This window comes from Grampus griseus, assembly GCF_964374135.1.
Source record: "Grampus griseus genome assembly, chromosome: 20".
In the NCBI taxonomy this organism is placed as follows: Eukaryota; Metazoa; Chordata; class Mammalia; order Artiodactyla; family Delphinidae; genus Grampus; species Grampus griseus.
This window is the reverse complement of record NC_139014.1, coordinates 46,798,574-46,821,098: the sequence shown is the minus strand read 5'-3', so window position 1 is coordinate 46,821,098 and position 22,525 is coordinate 46,798,574. Positions and strand designations below refer to the sequence as shown.

At 47.1% G+C, this 22,525-nt stretch overlaps 1 protein-coding gene across 4 annotated transcripts; it reads right to left on the bottom strand.

The window, feature by feature from the left end:
- Window positions 1-7,290: 7,290 nt before the first annotated feature.
- Window positions 7,291-22,303, bottom strand: ASGR2 (asialoglycoprotein receptor 2). Of its 4 annotated transcripts, none has more exons than XM_082679846.1 (9): window positions 22,134-22,303; window positions 21,681-21,928; window positions 16,777-16,896; window positions 16,482-16,577; window positions 15,740-15,811; window positions 15,499-15,585; window positions 15,259-15,404; window positions 8,419-8,525; window positions 7,291-8,170 (listed from the first exon to the last, which is right to left on the bottom strand). In XM_082679846.1, the coding sequence occupies exons 2-9, from the start codon at window positions 21,802-21,804 to the stop codon at window positions 8,014-8,016; spliced, it is 909 nt and encodes a 302-aa protein (XP_082535972.1). In that variant the 5' UTR covers window positions 21,805-21,928; window positions 22,134-22,303; the 3' UTR covers window positions 7,291-8,013. The 4 variants fall into 4 exon arrangements, with proteins under 4 accessions (XP_082535972.1, XP_082535971.1, XP_082535974.1 ...); XM_082679845.1 differs by having other exon boundaries at window positions 21,681-21,913; XM_082679848.1 differs by having other exon boundaries at window positions 15,259-15,338; window positions 21,681-21,913.
- Window positions 22,304-22,525: the final 222 nt, after the last annotated feature.

The following is a 22,525-nucleotide window of genomic DNA, read 5'->3' as shown; positions in this document are numbered from 1 at the left end:
CCGCGTACCGAAAAAAACAAAACAAAACAAAACAAAAAAAACTTGCATCCAATTAAAGCTTTATACAGCACCAATTCAGGATCTGCAATGGCCTGCCTGTAGCAGACACTATCTGGATTTTGCTCAGATTCCTTCACTCTTTTCAAGCACACTGGTTTCCAATGTGACTTTATTCTTTTTTTTTTTTTACACCTTTATTGGAGTATAATTGCTTTACAATGGTGTGTTAGTTTCTGCTTTATAACAAAGTGAATCAGTTATACATATGTTCCCATATCTCTTCCCTCTTGCGTCTCCCTCCCTCCCACCCTCCCTATCCCACCCTTCCAGGCGGTCACAAAGCACCAAGCTGATCTCCCTGTGCTATGTGGCTGCTTCCCACTAGCTATCTACCTTACGTTTGGTAGTGTATATATGTCCATGCCTCTCTCTCGCTTTGTCACAGCTTACCCTTCCCCCTCCCCATATCCTCAAGTCCATTCTCTAGTAGGTCTCTGTCTTTATTCCTGTCTTACCCCTAGGTTCTTCACGACATTTTTTTTTCTTAAATTCCATACATATGTGTTAGCATACGGTATTTGTCTTTCTCTTTCTGACTTACCTCACTCTGTATGACAGACTCTAGATCTATCCACCTCATTACAAATAGCTCAATTTCATTTTTTATGGCTGAGTAATATTCCATTGTATATATATGCCACATCTTCTTTACCCATTCATCCAATGATGGACACTTGTTTCCATCTCCGGGCTATTGTAAATAGAGCTGCAATGAACTTTTTGGTACATGACTCTTTTTGAATTATGGTTTTCTCAGGGTATATGCCCAGTAGTGGGATTGTTGGGTCATATGGTTGTTCTATTTGTAGTTTTTTAAGGCACCTCCATACTGTTCTCTATAGTGGCTGTACCAATTCACATTCCCACCAGCAGTACAAGAGTGTTCCCTTTTCTCCACACCCTCTCCAGCATTTATTGTTTCTAGATTTTTTTTAGAAGATGTTGAGGGTAGGAGTTTATTAATTAATTAATTAATTTTTGCTGTGTTGGGTCTTCGTTTCTGTCCGAGGGCTTTCTCTAGTTGCGGCAAGTGGAGGCCACTCTTCATCGCGGTGTGCGGGCCTCTCACTATCGCGGCCTCTCTTGTTGCGGAGCACAGGCTCCAGACACACAGGCTCAGTAGTTGTGGCTCACGGGCCTAGCTGCTCCGCGGCATGTGGGATCCTCCCAGACCAGGGCTCGAACCCGTGTCCCCTGCATTAGCAGGCAGATTCTCAACCACTGTGCCACCAGGGAAGCCCCGTTTCTAGATTTTTTTGCTAATGGCCATTCTGACTGGTGTAAGATGATATCTCATTGTAGTTTTGATTTATATTTCTCTAATGATTAATGATGTTGAGCATTCTTTCATGTGTTTGTTGGCAGTCTGTATATCTTCTTTGGAGAAATGTCTATGCAGGTCTTCTGCCCATTTTTGGATTGGGTTGTTCGTTTTTTTGTTATTGAGCTACATGAGCTGCTTATAACTTTTGGAGATTAATCCTTTGTCAGTTGCTTCATTTGCAAATGACTTTATTCTTAACAAGCAGCACCTGTGTCTCTGTCAGTGGACTGCCCTCAAGCTGCTACAGCATGCTCCATCTGGGCACAAAGAAAGCAGGAAATATCTTGGAATTTACATTCTCGCCAACCATAGGCCACCCTTAACCAATGACTGTGGATGCAAGAGTTCAAATACTCCAAATCCCTTGTTTCTGACTGAGACAACTCTGAGATGTGACTGGCGTTTTCCCGATTCTTCCCCTGTGGGACTGAGCCTGTTACACCACCACCACAGGACTTTGCTTAATATTGCCTAAAGCCACTTCCTCATGAATCACTTTTACAAGAACCCTCATCTTACGGTCAACTTCTATTATACTCCTGCTAGAAGTCTTTCTCTTCCTCATCCTGTTCCCCCATATCCTTAATTTTCCTAAAAACACTTTCTAATGAATTACTTTCATAGGGATCCTCATTTCAGATCTGCTTCTGGAGAACCTAGGACAGGAGTCATGGACTGTTTGGTTCCTCCTTTCTTTCTTTCCTCTTCTCTTCATTGATCCTTGAGGGTTGGGGCAAGGGAGAGGAGAATTCAAGGAAAAGAGCTCTGTGATCTGGTGCTATTGTGGCGGTCAAATTGCTCTTCATGGCAGGCCTCCAACACTGGCCTTACTTGTGTGGTGCTTCAGAGACCCCTATGGGACCCTCTGCACCATACCAGCTCTTCACAAGGATGATGAGCTCTCTCGCTGCCCTCTGTGATGGTCACCATTAGTTCCTGCCCCAGATTGCAGCTGTATACCCACATCCTCTTTCAGCCTCACTGCCATGCAGTCCTCTTGGGCAGGGTCCTCTCTAGGTGGTTCAACCTTGATATCCATAGGGTCCAGTCGGCTCACAGGTTCCCTGACAGACAACCAAGTGTAACCCAATCAACTGATGAATGGGGCAGCTCCAGCCCAGGTTTATGTCTTCAGACTTCTGTCAAGGACGAGTCTATTTCTCCATGGTTACTCCAAAACTCCTCAGCACACATCCACAGCCTCCCCGCAAACTCTTCTTGCCCTTCTAAAATAGCAGTCCAATAGAGTGTGCAGCTTAACTACTATCTGGCCTGGTTGTGAGAGACCTGTCTTACCCCCTTGAAGACAACTTCAGTCTCTGCATTGGTTCCCTTTGGACTCCATCATCTGGCCAATGGGGCATGGAGAAGCGTTCCTCTCCCTGATATGGAGAGAAAAAAAGTGTTGAATCTCTCACTACATCTAAGAATTCCCTTGAAATAATCTTCACTTACAGAGGCTGGGAAGAAGAATGGTTTCTTTTTTATCATCTCTTAGTAAGTTGTGACTAGTTACGTTCATCAGCATCTCTCTGGGTTTCTTTTCCAGTTTGTTTGGTTTTTAATAAATTTATTTATTTATTTATTTTTATTTTTGGCTGTGTTGGGTCTTTGTGGCTGCGCACGGGCTTTCTCTAGTTGCAGCGAGTGGGGGCTACTTCGTTGCGGCGCGCGGGCTTCTCATTGCGGTGGCTTCTCTTGCTGCAGAGCACAGGCTCTAGGCGTGTGGGCTTCAGTAGTTGTGACATGTGGGCTCAGTAGTTGTGGCTCACAGGCTCTAGAGCATAGGCTCAGTAGCTGTGGCACACGGGCTTAGCTGCTCCACGGCATGTGGGATTTACCTGGACAAGGGCTCAAACCTGTGTCCCCTGCATTGGCAGGCAGATTCTTAACTACTTCGCCACCAGGGAAGTCCTTCTTTTCCAGCTTTATTGAGATATAATTGACACATAACACTGTGTAAGTTTAAGGTATACAATGTGTTGATTGGATACATTTATAAATTGCAAAATGATTATCACCATACTATTAGCTACCACTTCCAACCCACCTCATATTTACCATTTCTTTTTTGTGGTGAGAACATCTCAGATCTGCTCTCTTAGCAACATTCAAGTATACGATACAGTATTGTTAGCTATAATCACCATGCTGTACCTTAGATCCCCAAACTTGTTAATCTTATAACTGGAAATCTGTGCCCTTTGACCTATATCTCCCCATTTCCCCCAACCCCCAGTTCTTCTCTGCTTTAAATGTATAAGCACTTACCAACAATCATTCTCAGTTTGGGGAATTCAGCCAAATTTCTATAAAAACAGGAAAAGTGTCATTTAACCTCCTATCTCAAGTAGTCAGGTCACTTTTCTCAGTTCCTTAATTGGGCTTGCCAACATTTTATTTATCACAGTCTTTTTAGAAATGTTTTTGTTAAAAGGATAGACAAACTACAGATTTGGAGAAAATGTTTGCAAACCACATCTCCAACCAAAGGCTAGTATCTAGAATATATAAAGAATTCTCAAAACTCAACAGTAAAAAATGAAAAAGAAAATCCAATTAGAAAATGGGCAAAAGATATAAAGAGACATTGTGTCAAAGAGGATATATGGATGGAAAATAAGCACACAAAAAGACGCACAACATTAGCCATCAGGGAAATGCAAATTAAAACCACCGTAATATATCACCACACCTATTCGAATGGCGCTAAAGATGAAAAAAAAAAATAGTGACAGCAACCAAATGCAGGTGAGGATGTGGACAAACCTCTCCAGAGGTTTTCCATATGAACCCGAAGGACACTGGGCAGGGAGGAACGCAGCGCAGGACACCAGCAGCAGAATTCAAGCAAGTAGCACCAGAATCCTCTTGATGGCCCCAAAGACCAACCACTGGGCTCCCAACCACTGGGCCCCAACCACATCTGTTACACCGTCTCCTTCCCACTCTCCCAGATGAAAGAAACCTGTGAGAGCCGGGTATAGTGACTGCAAGGCCTGCACCAAAGGCACATCAGTGGTGATTTTCAGACCTCAGGGTTAATGGGAACATCCTAAAGAGGGGGAAGGTTCCCATCCAAAGGATCAGGCCTAGAATAGGGTCAGTTCTCTCCACAGCACATAGCAAATGGAAAACACGGGGTGAGGCATATGAAATGGTGAAGGGAGATCATTTTCAACCTAGAATTCCATATTTCCACAAACGATCAATCAAGCTATCCAAAAAAGTCCCTTCCTTTTCCAGGAAGCTACTGGAGGGGATGCTTCAATAAAACAAGGGGATAAACCAAGAAAGAACACACAGATCCAGGGAAGAGAGGATCCAGCCCAGAAGAAGGAGGCAGTCCAGGGGTTTCCCAGGACTATCGGGAAGTCCCAAGAAAACTGCTGGCAGGGGGAGGTGGGGGGGGGGAGAACGGGGGAGGGGAAGGTACAAAAGTGGATCAACAGGAAGCCTAAGGGAGCTTGAGCTCGAGGCCTGATTGTGGGCCCCTTACATGGCACCCGAGGCCATGATCAGAAGTTTTTGTCAATTATAAAAACAAATAACTGACTATAACCAGTTAAGATGACCACATCACATTTTTTTTTTTTTTTTTTGCGGTACGCGGGCCTCTCACTGTTGTGGCCTCTCCCGTTGCGGAGCACAGGCTCCGGACGCGCAGGCTCAGTGGCCATGGCTCATGGGCCCAGCCGCTCCGCGGCATGTGGGATCTTCCCGGACCGGGGCACGAACCCGTGTCCCCCGCATCGGCAGGCGGACTCTCAACCACTGCGCCACCAGGGAAGCCCGACCACATCACTTTTAACTCCGACTTCTCCTTCACATTTCCCTCTGTGTCAGGTGGCCTTTTTTTAATCCAACTAAGAAGTTGGGGTGGAAATACAGGTTTGGCTTGAGTGGAGAGGGACCCTGCTATGTGCTCTGCAGTCACATCATTCATCCTTAGGGTTGGCTCACCTGCCCACGCATGGCTTTCACAGGCACTGTTGGCATCCACTGCGTAGACTCACTTGGGGGTGACGTGAAGGTGGGCCATGAGCTTCCCTGAAGCACTGACATCAGTAGTAAAGAAGAAACATGCTAGAGGAAACCCTCAATTATCCTTCTCTTCTCTCTGTGGAAAGTCACCTTACAACACCTTTGTCACATGCAGAAGTAAACAATAAGTATGCAGCCAAAAAGTGTGGGGAAAATGGATTTCACAGGTGTGTTGGAAGATTATTAAAAATATTATATCAGTTTTCTGTATTTTGTGATGTTTACGGTAGCTTTCAGCTTTTTTTCCCTAACTTAAGTAAATAGCAATTTTATGCTTAATTTTGTATTCATCATTTTGTATTTTTTCCTAAGGAGGCCTCTCCAAAATTGTGTACATTTCAGCCCCCATAAAACTTGGATTCACCCTGGTGGCTCTAGGAAAAAACCACAACTGAAGTGCTGGCTATGTGACCAGTTTGCACGTGCAGAAAATTATGTTGTCAGCCTTTTTACAGTTAAGGAAGACTTTGCAATTGTTTCAAAGAATATGAAGCAAATTTTTCAACTATTAACTTCAGAAGAAACAAAAGTTGTGCAAGAAAGGAAATGTAATCAGATTATACTACTTGGTTCAGCAGTTAACAATATTGACACAGCCATAACTGACACAGATTCTGAATTAGGATTTAAGCAAAAATTGCTATAGACTAAATTGGAAAATTGTGCCCACCTACGTGATGAAAAGTGACTAAATAATGTCTACAACTGATAAAGAGATATCAGTTTGTGTATATTATTTAGAAGTACAAATGTCAACACTAAGGGAAACAGCTAAAACACTAAAAGTGGTTTCTCTAAGCCGCAGGAGTGGCTGAAGGAAACAGTTCCTGTAACTGCTTCCAGCCCTACAAGACTTTAAATTGTATGTATTATTTCTGTCATAATTTTTTAATTTAATGCCAATTGCAAACATTTTGAAGGAAAAGTCCTAGAAAAATTTGCAGTTGAAAATTGGGAAGTCTTGACCCAGCACAAGCTTAGAAACAAAAATTGCTTGAAACATTATATGTGAAAACAAACAAAAATAGCAACTACTCACCCACCACAAAGAATGATTAAGTAATATATGGCACATCCATACTTTGGAATTCTCTACCCCTGCTGAATTCAGTGAAGTAAAACCTCTCAGGAAATAGCATAGATTGGATCAATGAGACACTGGAGAGTGAAAAAACAAGCTACTAATGACATGTAGTATCACATATATGCACATACACAGGAAACATCCTGACAGGAACCCTGTAATGGTTCATTTTTATGTGTCAACTTGACTGGGGCGCAGGGTGCCCAGATATTTGCTCCAACATTATTCTGAGTGTGTCTGTGAGAGTGTTTTGGATGAGATGAACATTTGAATTGGGAAAGCAGATTGCCCTCCCTAATACAGGTGGCCCTCACCCAATCAGTTGAAGCCAAGAAGAGAACAAGAAGGCTGGCCCTCTCATGAGTAAGAGAAAGGTCTTCCTGCCCGACCCTCTCCAAACTGGCACTTGGAAACATTGGCTCTTCCTGGGTCTTGAGGCTTCAGACTCAGCTGGGAACCTTGGGGCTCTTCAGCTCACCTGCAGAACTCAGGAGCTGTCAGCCTCCATAATCACATGAGCCAATATATCTCCTATTGGTACATATACATCCTATTGGTTCTGTTTCTTCGGAGACCCTTGACTAATACAATAGCCATGAAAATTGTTAACTCTGCGGCGAAGTGGGAAGGGTGAGAGGAGGAGACTCCCAGTGTGCGTGTGTTTGAAACATTTTTAACTAATAGTATATATTACTTTTGTAATAAAAATAAAACCAAAAAATCTAATTGATTACAGACTCTTTTAAGGTCAATTTCAGAATGATCTTAGAAGGTGCAGTTTACCCACTGTGGAGACTGTTGGAGACACCATGTGCTGGAGACACGTCTAGGTCTATCTGGGGTCATACCAATCCTCCTTCTCTTAGCACACCTTTGTCACTGACCTTCGCCAGCCCAGTTCACAGTTCCCAGGCTGACAGTGGAGCAGGGGTGTTCCCTGGAACCTCTTCTGGAGGGGATCCCAACTGCAGGGAACCCCTCAGGGTGTGGGCAGACCCTCCAGCCCCAGCCCAGCCAGTTCCCCGCCCCCACCAGTGCCTTCCACAGGGCCTTCCTCTGTTTCAATCCTCTTCCCTCCCCTCCCTGACCCATGTCTTCAAGATTAGGTGTCAAGGACAGCCGTCTAGCACTTAAGCTTTCTCTCTTCCAGACCCTCTCCCTCCCTCTTCTTTGTACCCTACAGTTCCCAGTTCCAAATAACCAAGCCACGCAGAGTTTCAAGTATCTGTCCTTTTCCTAATCCACTGAGGAGGCCAAAAATTATAATAGTAATTACAGTGACTTTCAGAAGGAGGCGGGATCTCAGTCTCCCCAAGGTCTGAGCTTCTTCAACCACCCCCTTCTATCTCTCCTCAACCCCTCCCCACGCCTCTGAGGACTCTCTTCTTCCTTTCTTCAAAATGCCCAGTGGAGGACTTGGAGGCAGGCAGGATGCAGGTCAGAGGTCTGCTGGAGGTCAGAGGTCTGCTGGAGGTCAGAGGTCTGCTAGAGGTCAGGACATCTAGATGGTGATGTTCCGCTTTATCTCACACACCCAGCGTTTCACTTGCTGGCAGAAATCGTCGTTCCAGCGGCCGTCCCCCCGGATCTCAGCACAGTCCTCGCTGCCCCCCAGCTCGTGCCCCTGCCAGTCATCTGGCTGAGTGGCAGCCCAGTTCCTAGGAAGGCGGGACAGAGCTCAGCTCTGGATGCCCCCTCATCCCAGCAACCCTCATCCCCACCTCAGAAACGCATGGCCTTGGGCGGTTGAGGGAGCAGCAGCTGCAGCCTTGGAGTCTGGGAGTCTGGGGGGAAGATGGCTGGAGAATTTGGTCCCTGAGGGACGAGTGGGAGTGTACTGGGGGGAGAGACCAGATGGCCATCCCCAGGCCAAACTAACAGGGAGAGAGAAGGAGTAGCCACTTACTTATAGTTGTGCCTATAGTCTGTACCATCCACCCATCTCCAGGAGCCATCACTGTCAGTGAGGCCTATCCAGGTTTGAAAGGGGTTCGTGTGTTGTGCAATGAATTTCTGGAAAACAGGCAGGAGGGAAGTTTCTAGTCCCTTGTACTTCCACGCAGGCATCAGTTATGGTTCCCTCAGCCCTCCCCAGCCTGATCTGCTGCCACCTTGAAGCAGCAGCTCCCAACACTAGTTCCTTGCTTTTTCTTCTGCAACCATAGCTAGCATTTAGTGAATATTTACTGGGCTAAACCTTGCACTAAGTGGTTTACAAGGATTATTTTATTTAAATCTCATAAAGCCCTCTAAATTGGGCGCACTAATGATTCACACTTTACATGTGAGGTCAAGGAACTCACGGTAATCGTGGAACCCAGAGCATCAATCCAGTGCCTGAGTTCATGACCGCTGCCCCCTGACCTGGCCTCCCGTTTTATTCCTAACGCACGGCTGCTAGACTCAGATTCTAGGCTTCTCCTTGTCTTCTGCTCACAGCCTCAAACTCTTGGATCCTGACCCCAGCCCCTGCCGCCCCCATGGGCCCCAGTTACCCATTAAGGATCTCAGTTTCACTCGCCTCTCATGTACACTTATCTGCTCCTGCTTCTGTGTATAGCTGTCATTTCTGTTGTTTTCCAGGCCCCAGAGCTTCCAAGCTTGGACCCACTGCCCAGAGCCCTGTTATGACTTGGCTACATGGAGTCTGGCAGTCTGGATGAAAATAGGAAGATGCCCTATGTGCGAGGGGCAGCCCAGCCATCCAGCTGGAAAGGGCTGGGACACAAGTTGTCTTTGAGATAGCTTGCCAGGGTTCATGCACACCTCCTAGGACAACAGACATCCGAGCAGCTTTCTCTTATAGATATGGCCCTTTCTGGGAACTTAAGTCCCCTGGTTTGGGAGGGCAGCAGAGGGAGGGTGTGATCACATTGTTTTATGAAGGAAACAGGAGGATGGGTGACCAACATGCACGTGTAGCAGTTCTCTTTGACAGCATATGAAAGGTCTCCAACTGCATTTGGAGGAAAATTTCCTAATTCCACTCTCATGTCCTAGAGACCCAACTAAGATTGCAGTTAGTCACCTCATCTAAAGGCAGATACAGTAGCACCTTTGAATTCTAGAATCCTGCAAATAGGTCGACATCCTGCGCATGAAGGGACAGCCCTCAGAGTCTGGTAAGGGGTGCTCCCCAAAATCAAGGGAGTCAACTGAGCTGGAGGGAAAGTGACTGGAGACAAGATATTCTATTCGCTGCTGCCACCTGCCCCAGTGCCCTCTTCCCACCATCACAAGAAGCTGAATAACTGAACAAAGAATACAAATCATCAGTATCCAGCCCTCTGTGTTGAAGACTGAGGGGAAGAATGAAATACTGCCAAATGATTGAAGAAGATAGTCCAGAAGAATGCATCTGCCCTGTTCACGAGTAAATAACAGGCAAGAAAGAATTCAGCCCATTCAAAGAAGTAGCACAGGGGAGTATTATCATGGAACTTGTGCAAAAATAGAGGATGGAAAGGAAGAGGAGGAAGAAAAAAGCACTGTGATATCAAAAGAGAGGTGAAAAATATACTTTGTAAAGAAGGCATGTTTCAAAACATAAGAGGATACTGGAGAACAACTTACATCCTCAAAAACATTGAAGAGGAGATGAACGACATAAAAATATGAAACAATATATCAAAGAAGAAAGATAACAATGAAAAGTAAAGAGAAGAAATTGAAGAGAAAATTTTGAAGTACATTAAAAACAAAAAGCCCCAGCAATTCAGCAAAAAAAACAAGCCTGAAATACAAAAGATAGGCTTGAGAAAAGAACCCAGAATACAAAAGAAAAGAGAGAAAGATAGAAGTAAACAGCAATAAGATGATGGCTATGGGGGCAGACAATGGAGATCATTTTGGAAGATGTGCTCCAGAGGAAAAGAGAACAAATGGTCAAGAAAAAATTTTCAAACACAGGGCTTAAGAAAATCTTCCAAAATGTTAGAAAACCTAACTTTATGTGTTAAAAGGACTCTCCTGGCCTCAGAGTAAAAATACAGAGAGAATGAGCAACACTGAGATATATCTGGACGAGGTTAATGAAATTCAAAGACAGAAAAGACTCCAACTATTCGTGCAAACATTTAAGGAATGTGGGAGAGAAACGAACAAGGCGTTATAAGCCTCAAAGTTGCTAAGAGACTAGTTCTTGATTGTTCTCAACAAAAAAAGAAATGATAATTATGTGACATGATAAAGGTGAGAGCTAACACTACTGTATTAACCATATTGCAATATGTAAATGTATCAAACCAGCATGCTATACACCTCAAACTTACAGTGTTAAATGTCAATGATATCTCAATTTTAAAAAAGAGAAAAGAGTGAGGCATGTGAAGGTGTGCTGGTTTCCTCATCTTTCATATGGAAAGTTATATAACCTCTTATTTTTTGAAGCCAATAAGTTTCAGCCCATCATTTAAAGTTATGACAGTAGGGCTTCCCTGTTGGCTCAGTGGTTGAGAGTCCGCCTGCTGATGCAGGGGACGCAGGTTCGTGCCCCGGTCCAGGAAGATCCCGCGTGCCGCGGAGCAGCTGGGCCCGTGGGCCATGGCCGCTGGGCCTGCGCGTCCGGAGCCTGTGCTCCACAATGGGAGAGGCAGCAGCAGTGAGAGGCCCGCGTACCACAAAAATAAATAAATAAATAAAATAAAAAAATAAAGTTATGACAGTAATTACTAGTATAATGAAATACAGGCTACATCTAGTCCAAAATAACACAGAGGAGAAAACAAAAATAATAAATCTCTGATAGCAAATGGCAGAAAACAAAAGCAGCATACAAAACAGAAAAAAAAAGACTGGATTAAAGATATGTATTTTAAAATAAATGTAAGTGAGACAGCCCAGAGATAAACCCACACACCTACGGCCAATTAATCTACAACAAAGGAGGCAAGAATATACAATGCAGAAAAGACAGTCACTTCAACAATTGGTGCTGGGAAAACTGGACAGCTACATGTAAATCAATGAAATTAGAACACTCTCCCACACCATATACAAAAATAAACTCAAAATGGTTTAAAAACCTGTATATATTGGGACTTCCCTGGTGGTACAGTGGTTAAGAATCCTGCCAATGCAGGGGACACGGGTTTGAGTCCTGGTCTGGGAAGACCCCACATGCCGCAGAGCAACTAAGCCCGTGCGCCACATCTACTGAGCCTGTGCTCTGGAGCCTGTGAGCCACAACTACTGAATCCGGAGTGCCTAGAGCCCATGCTCTGCAACAAGAGAAGCCACTGCAATGAGAAGCCCATGCACTGCAACGAAGAATAGCCCCCGCTTGCAGCAGCTAGAGAAAGCCCGTGCACGGCAACAGAGATCCAACGCAGTCAAAAATAAATAAATAAATAAATAAACTTATAAAAAAAAAAAACCTATATATGACATGTCACCATAAAACTCCTAGAAGAGAACATAGACAAAATATTCTTGGACATAAATTATAGCAATATTTTCTTAGATCAGCCTCTCAAGGCAAAAGAAATAAAAGCAAAAATAAATGGGATCTAATCAAACAAAAGCTTTTGCACAGCAAAAGAAACCCTTAACAAAAAAGACAGTCTATGGAAAGGGAGAAAATATTAGCAAATGATGCAGCTGACAAGGGGTTAATGTCCCCAATATAAAAACAGCTCATACAGCTCAATATTGAAAAAGCAAACAACTCAATAAAAAAAATGGGCAGAAGACCTAAATAGACATTTCTCCAAAGAAGACATACAGATGGCCAACAGGCACATGAAAAGATGCTCAGTATGGCTAATTATTAGAGGAATGCAAAACAAAACCGCAATGTGGTATTACTTCACACTGGTCAGAATGGCCATCATCAAAAAGTCTACAAACAATAAGTGCTAGAGAAGGTGTGGAGAAAAGGGAACCCTCGTACCCTGTTGGTGGGAATGTAAGTTGGTGCAGCCACTACGGAAAACACTATGGAGGTTCCTTAAGAAACTAAAAATAGAGCTACCATATGATCAAGCAATCCCACCTGTGGGTATATCCCGTGGGTATATATCTGGAAAAGACAAAAGTTCTAATTCGAAAAGATACCTGCACCCCAACGTTCATAGCAGCACTATTTACAATAGCCAAGACATGGAAGCGACCTAAGTGTCCACTGACAAATGACTGGCTTAAGAAGATGTGGTGTATGTATGTATGTACGTATATATATATATATATTACTCAGCCATAAAAAAAATGAAATATGCCATTTGCAGCAACATGGATGGACCTAGAGATTATCATACTAAGTCAGACAAAGACAAATATTATATATCACTTATGTGTGAATATAAAAAATAATACAAAGGAATCTATATACAAAACAGAAATAGACTCACAAACAGAAGACATAGAAAACAAACCTATAGTTACCAAAGGGGAAAGAGAGGCAGGGAGGGATAAATTAGGAGTATGGGGTTAACAGATACACACTACTATCCATAAAATAGATAAGCAATAAGGATTTACTGTATAGCACAGGGAACTATATTCAATATCTTATAATAACCTAAAATGGAAAATAAACTGAAAAAAATATATAGCTGAATCACTTTGCTATACATCTCAAACTAACCCAATATTGTGAATCATACTTCAGTTAAAAAAAGAAAAGAGGGGCTTCGCGCTTCCCTGGTGGCGCAGTGGTTAAGAATCCGCCTGCCAATGCAGGGGACATGGGTTCGAGCCCTGGTCCAGGAAGATCCCACATGCCGCAGAGCAACTAAGCCCGTGCACCACAAGTATTGAGCCTGAGCTCAAAGCCCACGAGCCACAACTACTGAGCCCGCGTGCCACAACTACTGAAGCCCACACACCTAGAGACCATGCTCCACAGCAAGAGAAGCCACTGCAATGAGAAGCCTGCTCACTGCAACGAAGAGTAGCCGCCGCTCACCACAACTAAAGAAAGCCTGCACGCAGCAACGAAGAGCCAACACAGCTAAAAATAAATAAATAAAATAAATTTTTTAAAAAAAGAAAAATAGGGCTTCCCTAGTGGCGCAGTGGTTGGGAGTCCGCCTGCCGATGCAGGGGACACGGGTTCGTGCCCCGGTCCGGGAAGATCCCACATGCTGTGGAGCGGCTAGGCCTGTGAGCCACGGCCGTTGAGCCTCCATGTCCGGAGCCTGTGCTCTGCAACGGGAGAGGCCACAACAGTGAGAGGCCCACTTACCGCAAAAAAAAAAAAAAAAAAAGAAAAAGAAGAAGAAATGTAAATGAGATAACACTCACCTCTTAAAGGCAAAAAGTCTCTAACATACTCAGTTTTTAAAAACCAAAAACAACTATACACAACCTGTAGGAGAAATACCTTAAGCTTAGCTGAACAGTAGAGTAGCATCACATGGGTGGGGTCGGGGGGAGACCTTAAAAAATCTCAGTGCCCAGGATGAATCCAAAATTAACTAAATCAGAATCTTTGAGTGTAAGACCAGGTGTCAATATGTTTTAAATTCCTCAAGAGATTATAATATACTGCAAAGGCTGAGAATGACTCATCTATGAGACTCAGAAAGGTTGGAAATAAAAGGATGGGCAAAGATACATGAAGCAAATGCAAGCGAAATCAAGGACCAGTCTATTCATATCACATGAAGATGAATTCAAGGCAAAAAGCATTAAACAGGACACTGACATTCACTTCAAAATGATGAAGGTGGGAACTTCCTTGGTGGCACAGTGGATAGGACTCTGCGCTCCCAATGCCGGGAGCCCGGGTTTGATCCCTGGTCAGGGATCCCACATGCATGCCGCAACTAGAAGCCCGCCTGCTGCAACTAAGGAGCCCGAGAGCCACAACTAAGACCTGGTGCAACCAACCAAATAAATAAATAATTTTTTTTTTTTTAACGATGAAGGTACAAACCCATCCACCATGAAGTTGTGGCTGGCATGAAATTTTGTGGACCAAATCACAGACTGCTGAAATCTTAGGTTGACCCACATGAAATTGATATTTTATAGGCCAATACTGATAGAATGTTGGCAATTTCAACCTGATTGGTAAAGCAAGATATGTTTGGAATCATTCTACCATGCAGAATGTGTGGCAAGTTACTTAACCTCTCTGCTCTTTAGTTCCCTCATTTCTATGCCCCTCAAAGTGGGGATAACAAGAATGCCTACCCCATAGGGTTGTGAGGATTAAAGTAGATATATAAAAGTGCCTGGCCCATAGTAAGGACTCAGTAAATATTACCATTTACTTTTCCCAAAAATGCCCCATGTTCTAATGGGTTGGTTCTTCCCTGTGAACTTGCCATTTGGGGTTGTGGTCTGGTGATAGCATCAGGAAGGGAGACCTGGGGTGCTTTGGAGGAACCCAGTAACCCACAGCGGTGAGTCTCTGGGAATCCCGCCCACTCTGTTCCGTTCACCCAAGGGACCATCACATGCCAAGGCCAGCACACAGCAAGCAGGGACTCTCAGTGGCTCCACTGTGTTCTCCACCCAAGTCCCGGCCCTTTAGTTCATCCTGACACATATTCTGTCTCCTGACGTGCTCCTCATCACCCGGTCACCTGGCTCCTGTCCTTTGCCCCAGCTCCGGGCTGTAATCTCCCACCTCTTAGAATCAATGGCTTAGATTCCATCATGGATCTCCCAGATCTGGGCCAGACTTCTGCTTCTGGATTCTTCCTCAGGTTAGAAAAAATAACAAAACAAGCCTGACCCAGCCTCCCAGAGTTTGCATTCCCAAGGTTTCCTCCTGCTTTTGGGAAAGGTACGGTTTCACCTGTTCCTCTCTGGAGTTGATGACCACCAGGTGGGCGTCCTCCAGCTGGCAGTACTTCTCAGCCTCAGGCCAGGGCTTCCCTGAGCGAGAGAACCAGTAGCAGCTGCCTTCATAGTCCACCCAGTTCACGGGGCAGCACTCTGTGCCTGAAGGCATTGGGGGGCAGAGGGAGATGAGATCCAGCTGGACGGGACAGGCAGGAGGGACTGGAGACCCCCACACACCCCGCCCCGTCCCTACCGTTGCTCTGGAGGAACGCCAGCTGACAAGCCAGCGTGCGCATATCCATCGGGAAGTGCTTCAGATGAAGCAGCAAAGTGGCATGATCTAGGAGCCAAAATGATGACAATGGTGTGGGCAGTGCACTGTGTGTCCACCTACCAGGACTCCAGCATTTGGCTGGGGAAACACAACACACACACACACACACACACACACACACACACGCACACACACACACACACTCAAGGGAGTCTCTGACCTGCTTTCAGGTCTTGCTGCTGTTTTTCCAGCTTGGCTTCCAGAGATGTCACCTTGTCACCGGCGCTGCCTCCTGAAAAAGAGGAAAGCTAAACTGTTTCCCTCCGTTCCGCATCTCCAACATCCCTCTATCCTCACACCACTGGAGCACCAGTCTGGGCCACCTTTACCTTGACGTGGGAAGTTGCGTGCCCGCCCACTGGTCTCCCCGACTCCGCCCACTCTTCCCAATGCTGCGCAGTGATTTTCTGAAGCGTAAACTGCGCAGGCCTGTCCACTGCTAAATCCTTCCGATGGATTCCCACTTTCTCAAAATAAAGTCTCACGAGTTAGCATGGCTTGCCTGCATGGCCCGGCCCCTACCCACCTCTCTGGCCCACACCTCCTGCCACACTGGACGCGTTTAGAGTCCCAGAATGTGCAATGGTCTTCCTCATGCCCCGGTCATCACAGACTCTGCTCTCTACCTGGCTCTAACCTCCATCCTCCACTCTTAACACCTACTCATCCTTCAGGGACCCTCGGCTCAGGAATCAGCATCCTTAGAAGCCTTGCCCAGCTTCTCCAGTTGGGTTATCTGCCCGCATCTGTGCACACCCTGCCCCCAGCACCCCGCAAACACTCCCCTATTGCAGATCCAGCACTGGGCACCCAGCACGGAGTCCAGCAAACCCATGCTGAAAAACCACCTCCTTGACCATCCAGCCCATCCCAGTCCCTCCCCTAGGGGCACTCCCACTCACCATGGGAGCTTAGAGCCAGGATCTCCATCAAGGTGCTCGAGGAGAAGTTGCTGAAAGTTTCCTTTAGAGTCTGCAGCTCCACTTGCAGCTGTGCTCCTTGTCAGACAGAACAGGATGAAGTGGGCTGCGCTGTGTTCCATATCACTATCCATCTGACTGTCCCCTTCCCCACCCCAGCACTGCCCCCATATTTGCCCCAGCACTGCCCCCATCTCTTCCCCTATCGTGGCTCTCATTGCCCCCAGCACTGCCTGTATCGCCTCCCCCACTGCTGCCCCACCCCTGTGACCCTTACTTTGGGACCCCATCACACAGACGGCCACCAGCAGCAGGATGTTGAAGCCCAGGACAAGCAGACTGAGGCGGAGCTGGGAGCAGAGACGCTGCAGGACAAAGGGCTGGGGAGGAGGCGTCCCTGCAAGAGAAGGGGTGTCAGGACGAGGGGCATCGGAGGCAGGGGAGCTGGAAAGCCAGTGTCATTGAGCATCAGGGGAACAGAGCCTGAGGACGTACAGCCTTGGGGTGGGAGGAGGCGAGAGGAAGGTAGATGGGGGTGCTATTGGGGGAGTCAATGGGCTTTACCCCAGCGTTCATGCAGCGTGCACATACACACACATTTGTACACTCGCACCCACAGGAACTCATGCAAACATGCACACACACAGAGGTGCATATGATGCACATGCACGTGATATTCACATCATCTGTGTGCACAGCCTTGATCCTGGACCTGGGGGTCCTAGAGGCTAGACCCTGTCTTAAAATTTGTCTGGGCCCCTCAGACAAATCCAAAACTGGGACAACTGCCCCCGATTCCACTGGGATCCTTAAGTCAGGGTCATTCCACCATGGACCACTCCCCAGGGGCCGCCCCCCAAGTCCATCCTCCCATCTCCCACCACTCAGGGCCTCCTTGCCCTCTTCCCTCCGCCCTTGCCCCCCAGAAACCTCTGTTCCACCATAAACCTTCTCCCCTTAGCGCTCAATCATCTCACAGAAACCTCTCCATCCCCCGTGACCAAGCTGAGCCCTGACCCCCCCCAAACACACACAATCACACACGCATTTTTCATTTCACTCATGAGGGCACACACTCTCCTTAGCACATTCTCACACACGCACTAAGATGCCCGTCCTCTCACACACTCTCGCACATACTGCAGCACATGTAACACACACACATTCTCACACACTCACATGCTCTCACACTCGTGCACCCACATCTTCACACACGCAGAGCTGGCCTCTCCCCTCCTGCCAACTCTGCAGGCTTGGCAGGGGCTGTCCTCCCAGCCGTGGGCTCCTGCTTTTGTGTCTTCCTCCTGCAAACAGAACACTTCCTCTTCCCTGCCTTGGACCCTGAGCCCCCTCTCTCCACAGCCAGGCACCCCCTCAACCACCCAGAACTCTTGACCCCTCACACCAAGGACTGTCACCTTCTTCCACGTCAGCCACACCCAGCCTTCCTCTTGACCCAGACAGGCATGTCTCTGACACCCCACTGCCCACTCCCCCCTCTCAGCATATCCTCCCCTTTTCCTCTCACCCCCAACAAGTCTTCCTCAATCCCCTGGGAGAGAAGCTCTCCCAGATCACAGTCTTCTCCACCCAGAGGGGACCCCATGGCTGAGCCCTGACTGCTCTCTCCAGCACCATCCACTCAGCGGGCCCCTGTCCTGCTTCCCAACCTGACCTATGACCTATAAACCCCTGACTCTGGGTCAGCTCAGCATTTATCTCTGCACCTCTACCCTGAAACCAGACCCTCCACGGCTGATCAGCTGTGCCACCAACTGGCTCTGAGGTCACAGACAAGTCATTGTACCTCTGGGCACCTCCGTTTTCTCATGTCCACTTAAATGAGGAATCTAAAAGAGTCAAACTCAGGAATTGAGGGTACAATGGTGGTTGCCAGGGGCTGGGGAAATGAGGAATTGCTGTTCAAGGGGTATAAAATTTGTCATGCAAGTTGAATAAGTTCCAGAGACCTGCCGTACAACATGGTGCCCGAGCTCACAATGGGCTGCTGGGCACTTAAAAATGTGTCAAGTGCGTACATCTCATATTAGGTGTTCTTACTGCGATTTTTAAAAATTGGGGTAAGAACAGTAGCTACCTGAATGGATTATTCTGAGAATGAAATTAAACATAGAAAGTGCTGCACAGGCAAGTTTGAAAGTAAAAAAAAACGGGTCTAAACATGGACCCAGAGGGGCTAGATTTACCCTCCTCCCAGAAACAACCACAACAAAAGACAGACAGCTGTAAGACACAATATTTTTCGAGACACTGGGATTCAGGAAACAAAGGGCAATGATCCCTGTGGAGACAGGAAACAAACAAGGTGAGCCCTCTGATTGCCCCAGCCTCCTGCTGGGAGAAAGTTTTCAGGCCACAGGGCTGGGAGGGGAAATCCAATCAGAGCCCAGATGGAGCTGGAAGTCTGTGGAGACCAAAGGGGTCAGAATTCACAGGACAGAGGATCAGAGAAGAGAGCTGCAGAGAGAATCCCAGAGATCTGGGGAAGGTTTCCCTCAAGCAAGCAGCTGAGTACTGATCAACACATGCGTGTAAGGAAAACTACCCAAGGCCAGGAGAAAAACAATCCAAAAGCTTTAGGGAACAGTGCCTGGCAGGAATAGGGCCAAGAATAGTGCCTATTCCCACAAGCCAGACTGGAAATCTCATAACCCACAGGGCACTGGGTAGAGTACCCAAGAAGTTCCCAACCCACCTAACAAATTATAAAAGCAAACCCAAAAGGATCAAATTGACTCCAAGTTACTTAACCACATCCCAGAACAAAGCTCATGAACATTTAGAGGAATACAAATATATCCAGCACACAAGGAGGTAAAATTCACAATGTCTGGCATCCAATCAAAGATTACCAGGCATACAAAGAAGCCAGAAAACACAACTCATAATGAGGAGGTTAATAAATCTACCAAAACTGATCCAGAACTGACACAGATGTTAGAATTAACAGACAACGACATTAAAAGTTATTGTAGGGGCTTCCCTGGTGGCGCAGTGGTTGAGAATCTGCCTGCTAATGCAGGGGACACAGGTTCGAGCCCTGGTCTGGGAGGATCCCACATGCCGCGGAGCAACTAGGCCCGTGTGCCACAACTACTGAGCCTGCACGTCTGGAGCCTGTGCTCCGCAACAAGAGAGGCCGCGATAGTGAGAGGCCCACGCACTGCGATGAAGAGTGGCCCCAGCTTGCCAAAACTAGAGAAAGCCCGCGCACAGAAACGAAGACCCAACACAGCAAAAATAAATAATAATTAAAAAAAAAAAAAGTTATTGTAAAGTATTCAAAAATTAAGTTGGCTATCAAAGAAGATATTTAAAAGTCCCAAGTTGAACTTCTAGACATGAAAACTACAATGTCTGGAATGAAAAATACACTGGATACAATTAATGGAAGATTAGACATGCATAAGGAAAGATCAGTGAACTTAGAAACATAGCAATAATAACTATATAAAAAGAAACACCAAGAGAAAAAAGATTCCCACCCCTCCTTCCAAACTAGAAAGACCACCAGTGAGCTGTGGGATCACTAATATATGTGTAATTGGAGTCTTCATGGAAAGGGGAGATGGGGATGCAGAAAAATTTTTGGAGGAAATAATGGCCAATATATTTCTAAATCTTCTGAAAACTATAGGCATATAAAAGGCTGGGGAAGAATGGAATGTGGTCCCTGGTAAGCAGGTGGCAGATGTCAGCTGTTGACTTAAAAAAAATGTTCGAGTTCAGTTTTATTTGGGGCAAAATGAGGACTGCAGCCCGGGAGACAGACAACTCTGAGAAACTGCCCCGAGGAGGTGAGGGGAGGAGCCAGGATATATAGGGGTTTTGCAACAAAGGGCTGGTAGTTGGGAACATCAAAAGATTACTGTTAATTAAAGAAAACCAGATATCTCAAGTTAAGAGCTTTTCTATGTATGGGAAGATGCAAGGGTCTGGGCTCACTGAAATCATTCCTTTGATATGCACCTCAGCCATCTGGGACCAGTATCATGTATTTTCACATCCTGAGTTTCCTCAGGGCTCACCGCAGGGAGTGGTTGCAGTCTGATGGCTGCTAGATGGCAGGTATTCTTTTCAGCCCCGAGTTCCCTCAGGGCTCACCAGCTCCCATTGGAGGGTTGCAATGTTGATGACTGTGACATCCTTTGTTTATTGATATGGCAGGAAATATTCCATTTATAAATATTCCATTTATCACAGCCCACATGAAGGCAGCAGAGGCTGCTGGAGAGAAAAGTACTGATGGTTGCACCTGCTCGGTCTCACCCTGCAATGCTGTCCACCAGGTCTTTTTTGGGTGAGCCCCCTCTCCCACGAAATCCAAAACCTCTAGACTCTCTCCAAGCCTCCTGTTTAAACACTGAATCCTCTTGTCTTCAGAAGATTCAACAATATCCAAAATCATTTTTGAGTGTTCACTACATACCAGGCAGCACGTGGGCCCCGGCGGTGCAGAGGGGAGTAGACAGATATGGCCTCTCCCCATGCAGCCTACTGCCTGGTGGAAAGGTCTGCCAGCCCGCTACCCCAGGAAAGGAGAAGTGTGGTGGGAATACCTGTCCTTCCTGATGTTCCTGCCCTGCCCAGCTCCCACCCTCACCTGCGAGAGCACCTGCCCTCCCTTGGTCTGCCAGCCTCAGGACTGAGAGGTCCCTCCTCCCAGCCCAGGCTAACCAATCCTCCTCCCTGAGCTTCGAGTCCCAACCCCTCCTGGTCTCCACAGAGCTTCACTCCATCACCAGCACGAACACCTGACACCCCTCCCCCACCCCAGCTCCAGCCCTTCAGCCTAGAATTGCTCAGATCCTTCTCACCTGAAAACCTTCTCTCAGACACTTGGAGCCTTCGGTCAAGATTTGCTAGAGAAGGATCCAGGCAGGGGGCTTGGGGTAAGTGGGAATCTTCCAGAATCTCTGTGCTCTTTCCCTCCAACTCACACCTACCCACCCCCACACACACACAGACACACACACGGCACACGCTACCTAGGTTGGAAGGAAGAGGGTGTCCTTTCTTGGGGTCCTGGGGGTGGAGAAGGGGGTGAGGTCAGGGGACAGTCCCTGGTCACAGAGTGAATGTGACAGAGACCTCGGAGGGACAGAGGGCGACCAGGAGCTAGACCAAGGTGGAGCGAAGCCTCAGACACCAGACACTTGCCTTTCCAGAATGGATCTTCTCTCCTGGGACTGCGCCCGCGAGTGCCTGGGCCCTCACCTCTGCAAAACTGGTGGTCGTTCTCCTCAGAGCCCAGATGCTGGATGTCCTGAAAGTCCCTCGCCATGCTGGATCCTGGGCTGTGGCTGGACCCGGGCTGGGGCTGGGGCTGAGCTCGGGCTTGATGCTGTGCTAAGATGCTAATTCAGGCGGAGGCTGATAGTAGGTCGAGGCAACTGTTTGGGTTGGATCTGAGGTTGGCGGGAAGTGTGGGGCTGAAATACAGCTGGGTCCCATCCTTCCTCAGGAGATGCTTGGGCCTTGACATGGCCGGAAGCCTCCCCTCCATACGTTCCAAATCACCCCACATCTTCCCATCAGCCCCCCACTCTCTCTGAACCAGGGTGTCTTTAATCCCAGACACCCCGGGCCCGCCTGCCTCCCGACCTCGGTTACCTGCTACAGGTTTGGAGGGCTGACTCTCCAGTCTCCCAGGCAGCCCAGGCCCCAGGGTGAAGGAGGGGCTTGAGCCAGAAGTGGAGCAGGTGGTGCTCACAGAGAAAAGGAGGGAAGGGGAGGGGGCCTGTCCAGGCGAGGGCCCTGAACCTGTGTGTCTGAGTGTCCAAGTGCTTCTAACCTGGCATCTCCTGCCCCTGGGACTTTGGACGGTAAACAGAAGTGGTTGGAACTCAGGCAAAGCGTGATGGGGGCGGGGGGCAGGACTGTCTCTGTCCCTCACAGAGAAGGGGTCTCTTTGGTCCGCTTTTCCCCCACAAGCAAGTCACCTCACTCCTCATGGCACATTTGGGAGGGGGCCAGGCCAGCAGGGGCCGGGGTGCAGTTGGCTC

Excerpts from the sequence above, each read along its gene's own strand:
- ASGR2 (XM_082679846.1), bottom strand. The coding sequence starts at position 21,804 with ATGGCGAGGGACTTTCAGGACATCCAGCATCTGGGCTCTGAGGAGAAC. Across the intron at positions 15,405-15,498 it reads GGCGTTCCTCCAGAGCAACG|GCACAGAGTGCTGCCCCGTG; the intron begins GTAGGGACGGGG and ends CAATGCCTTCAG. Across the intron at positions 8,526-15,258 it reads TCAACTCCAGAGAGGAACAG|AAATTCATTGCACAACACAC; the intron begins GTGAAACCGTAC and ends CCTGTTTTCCAG.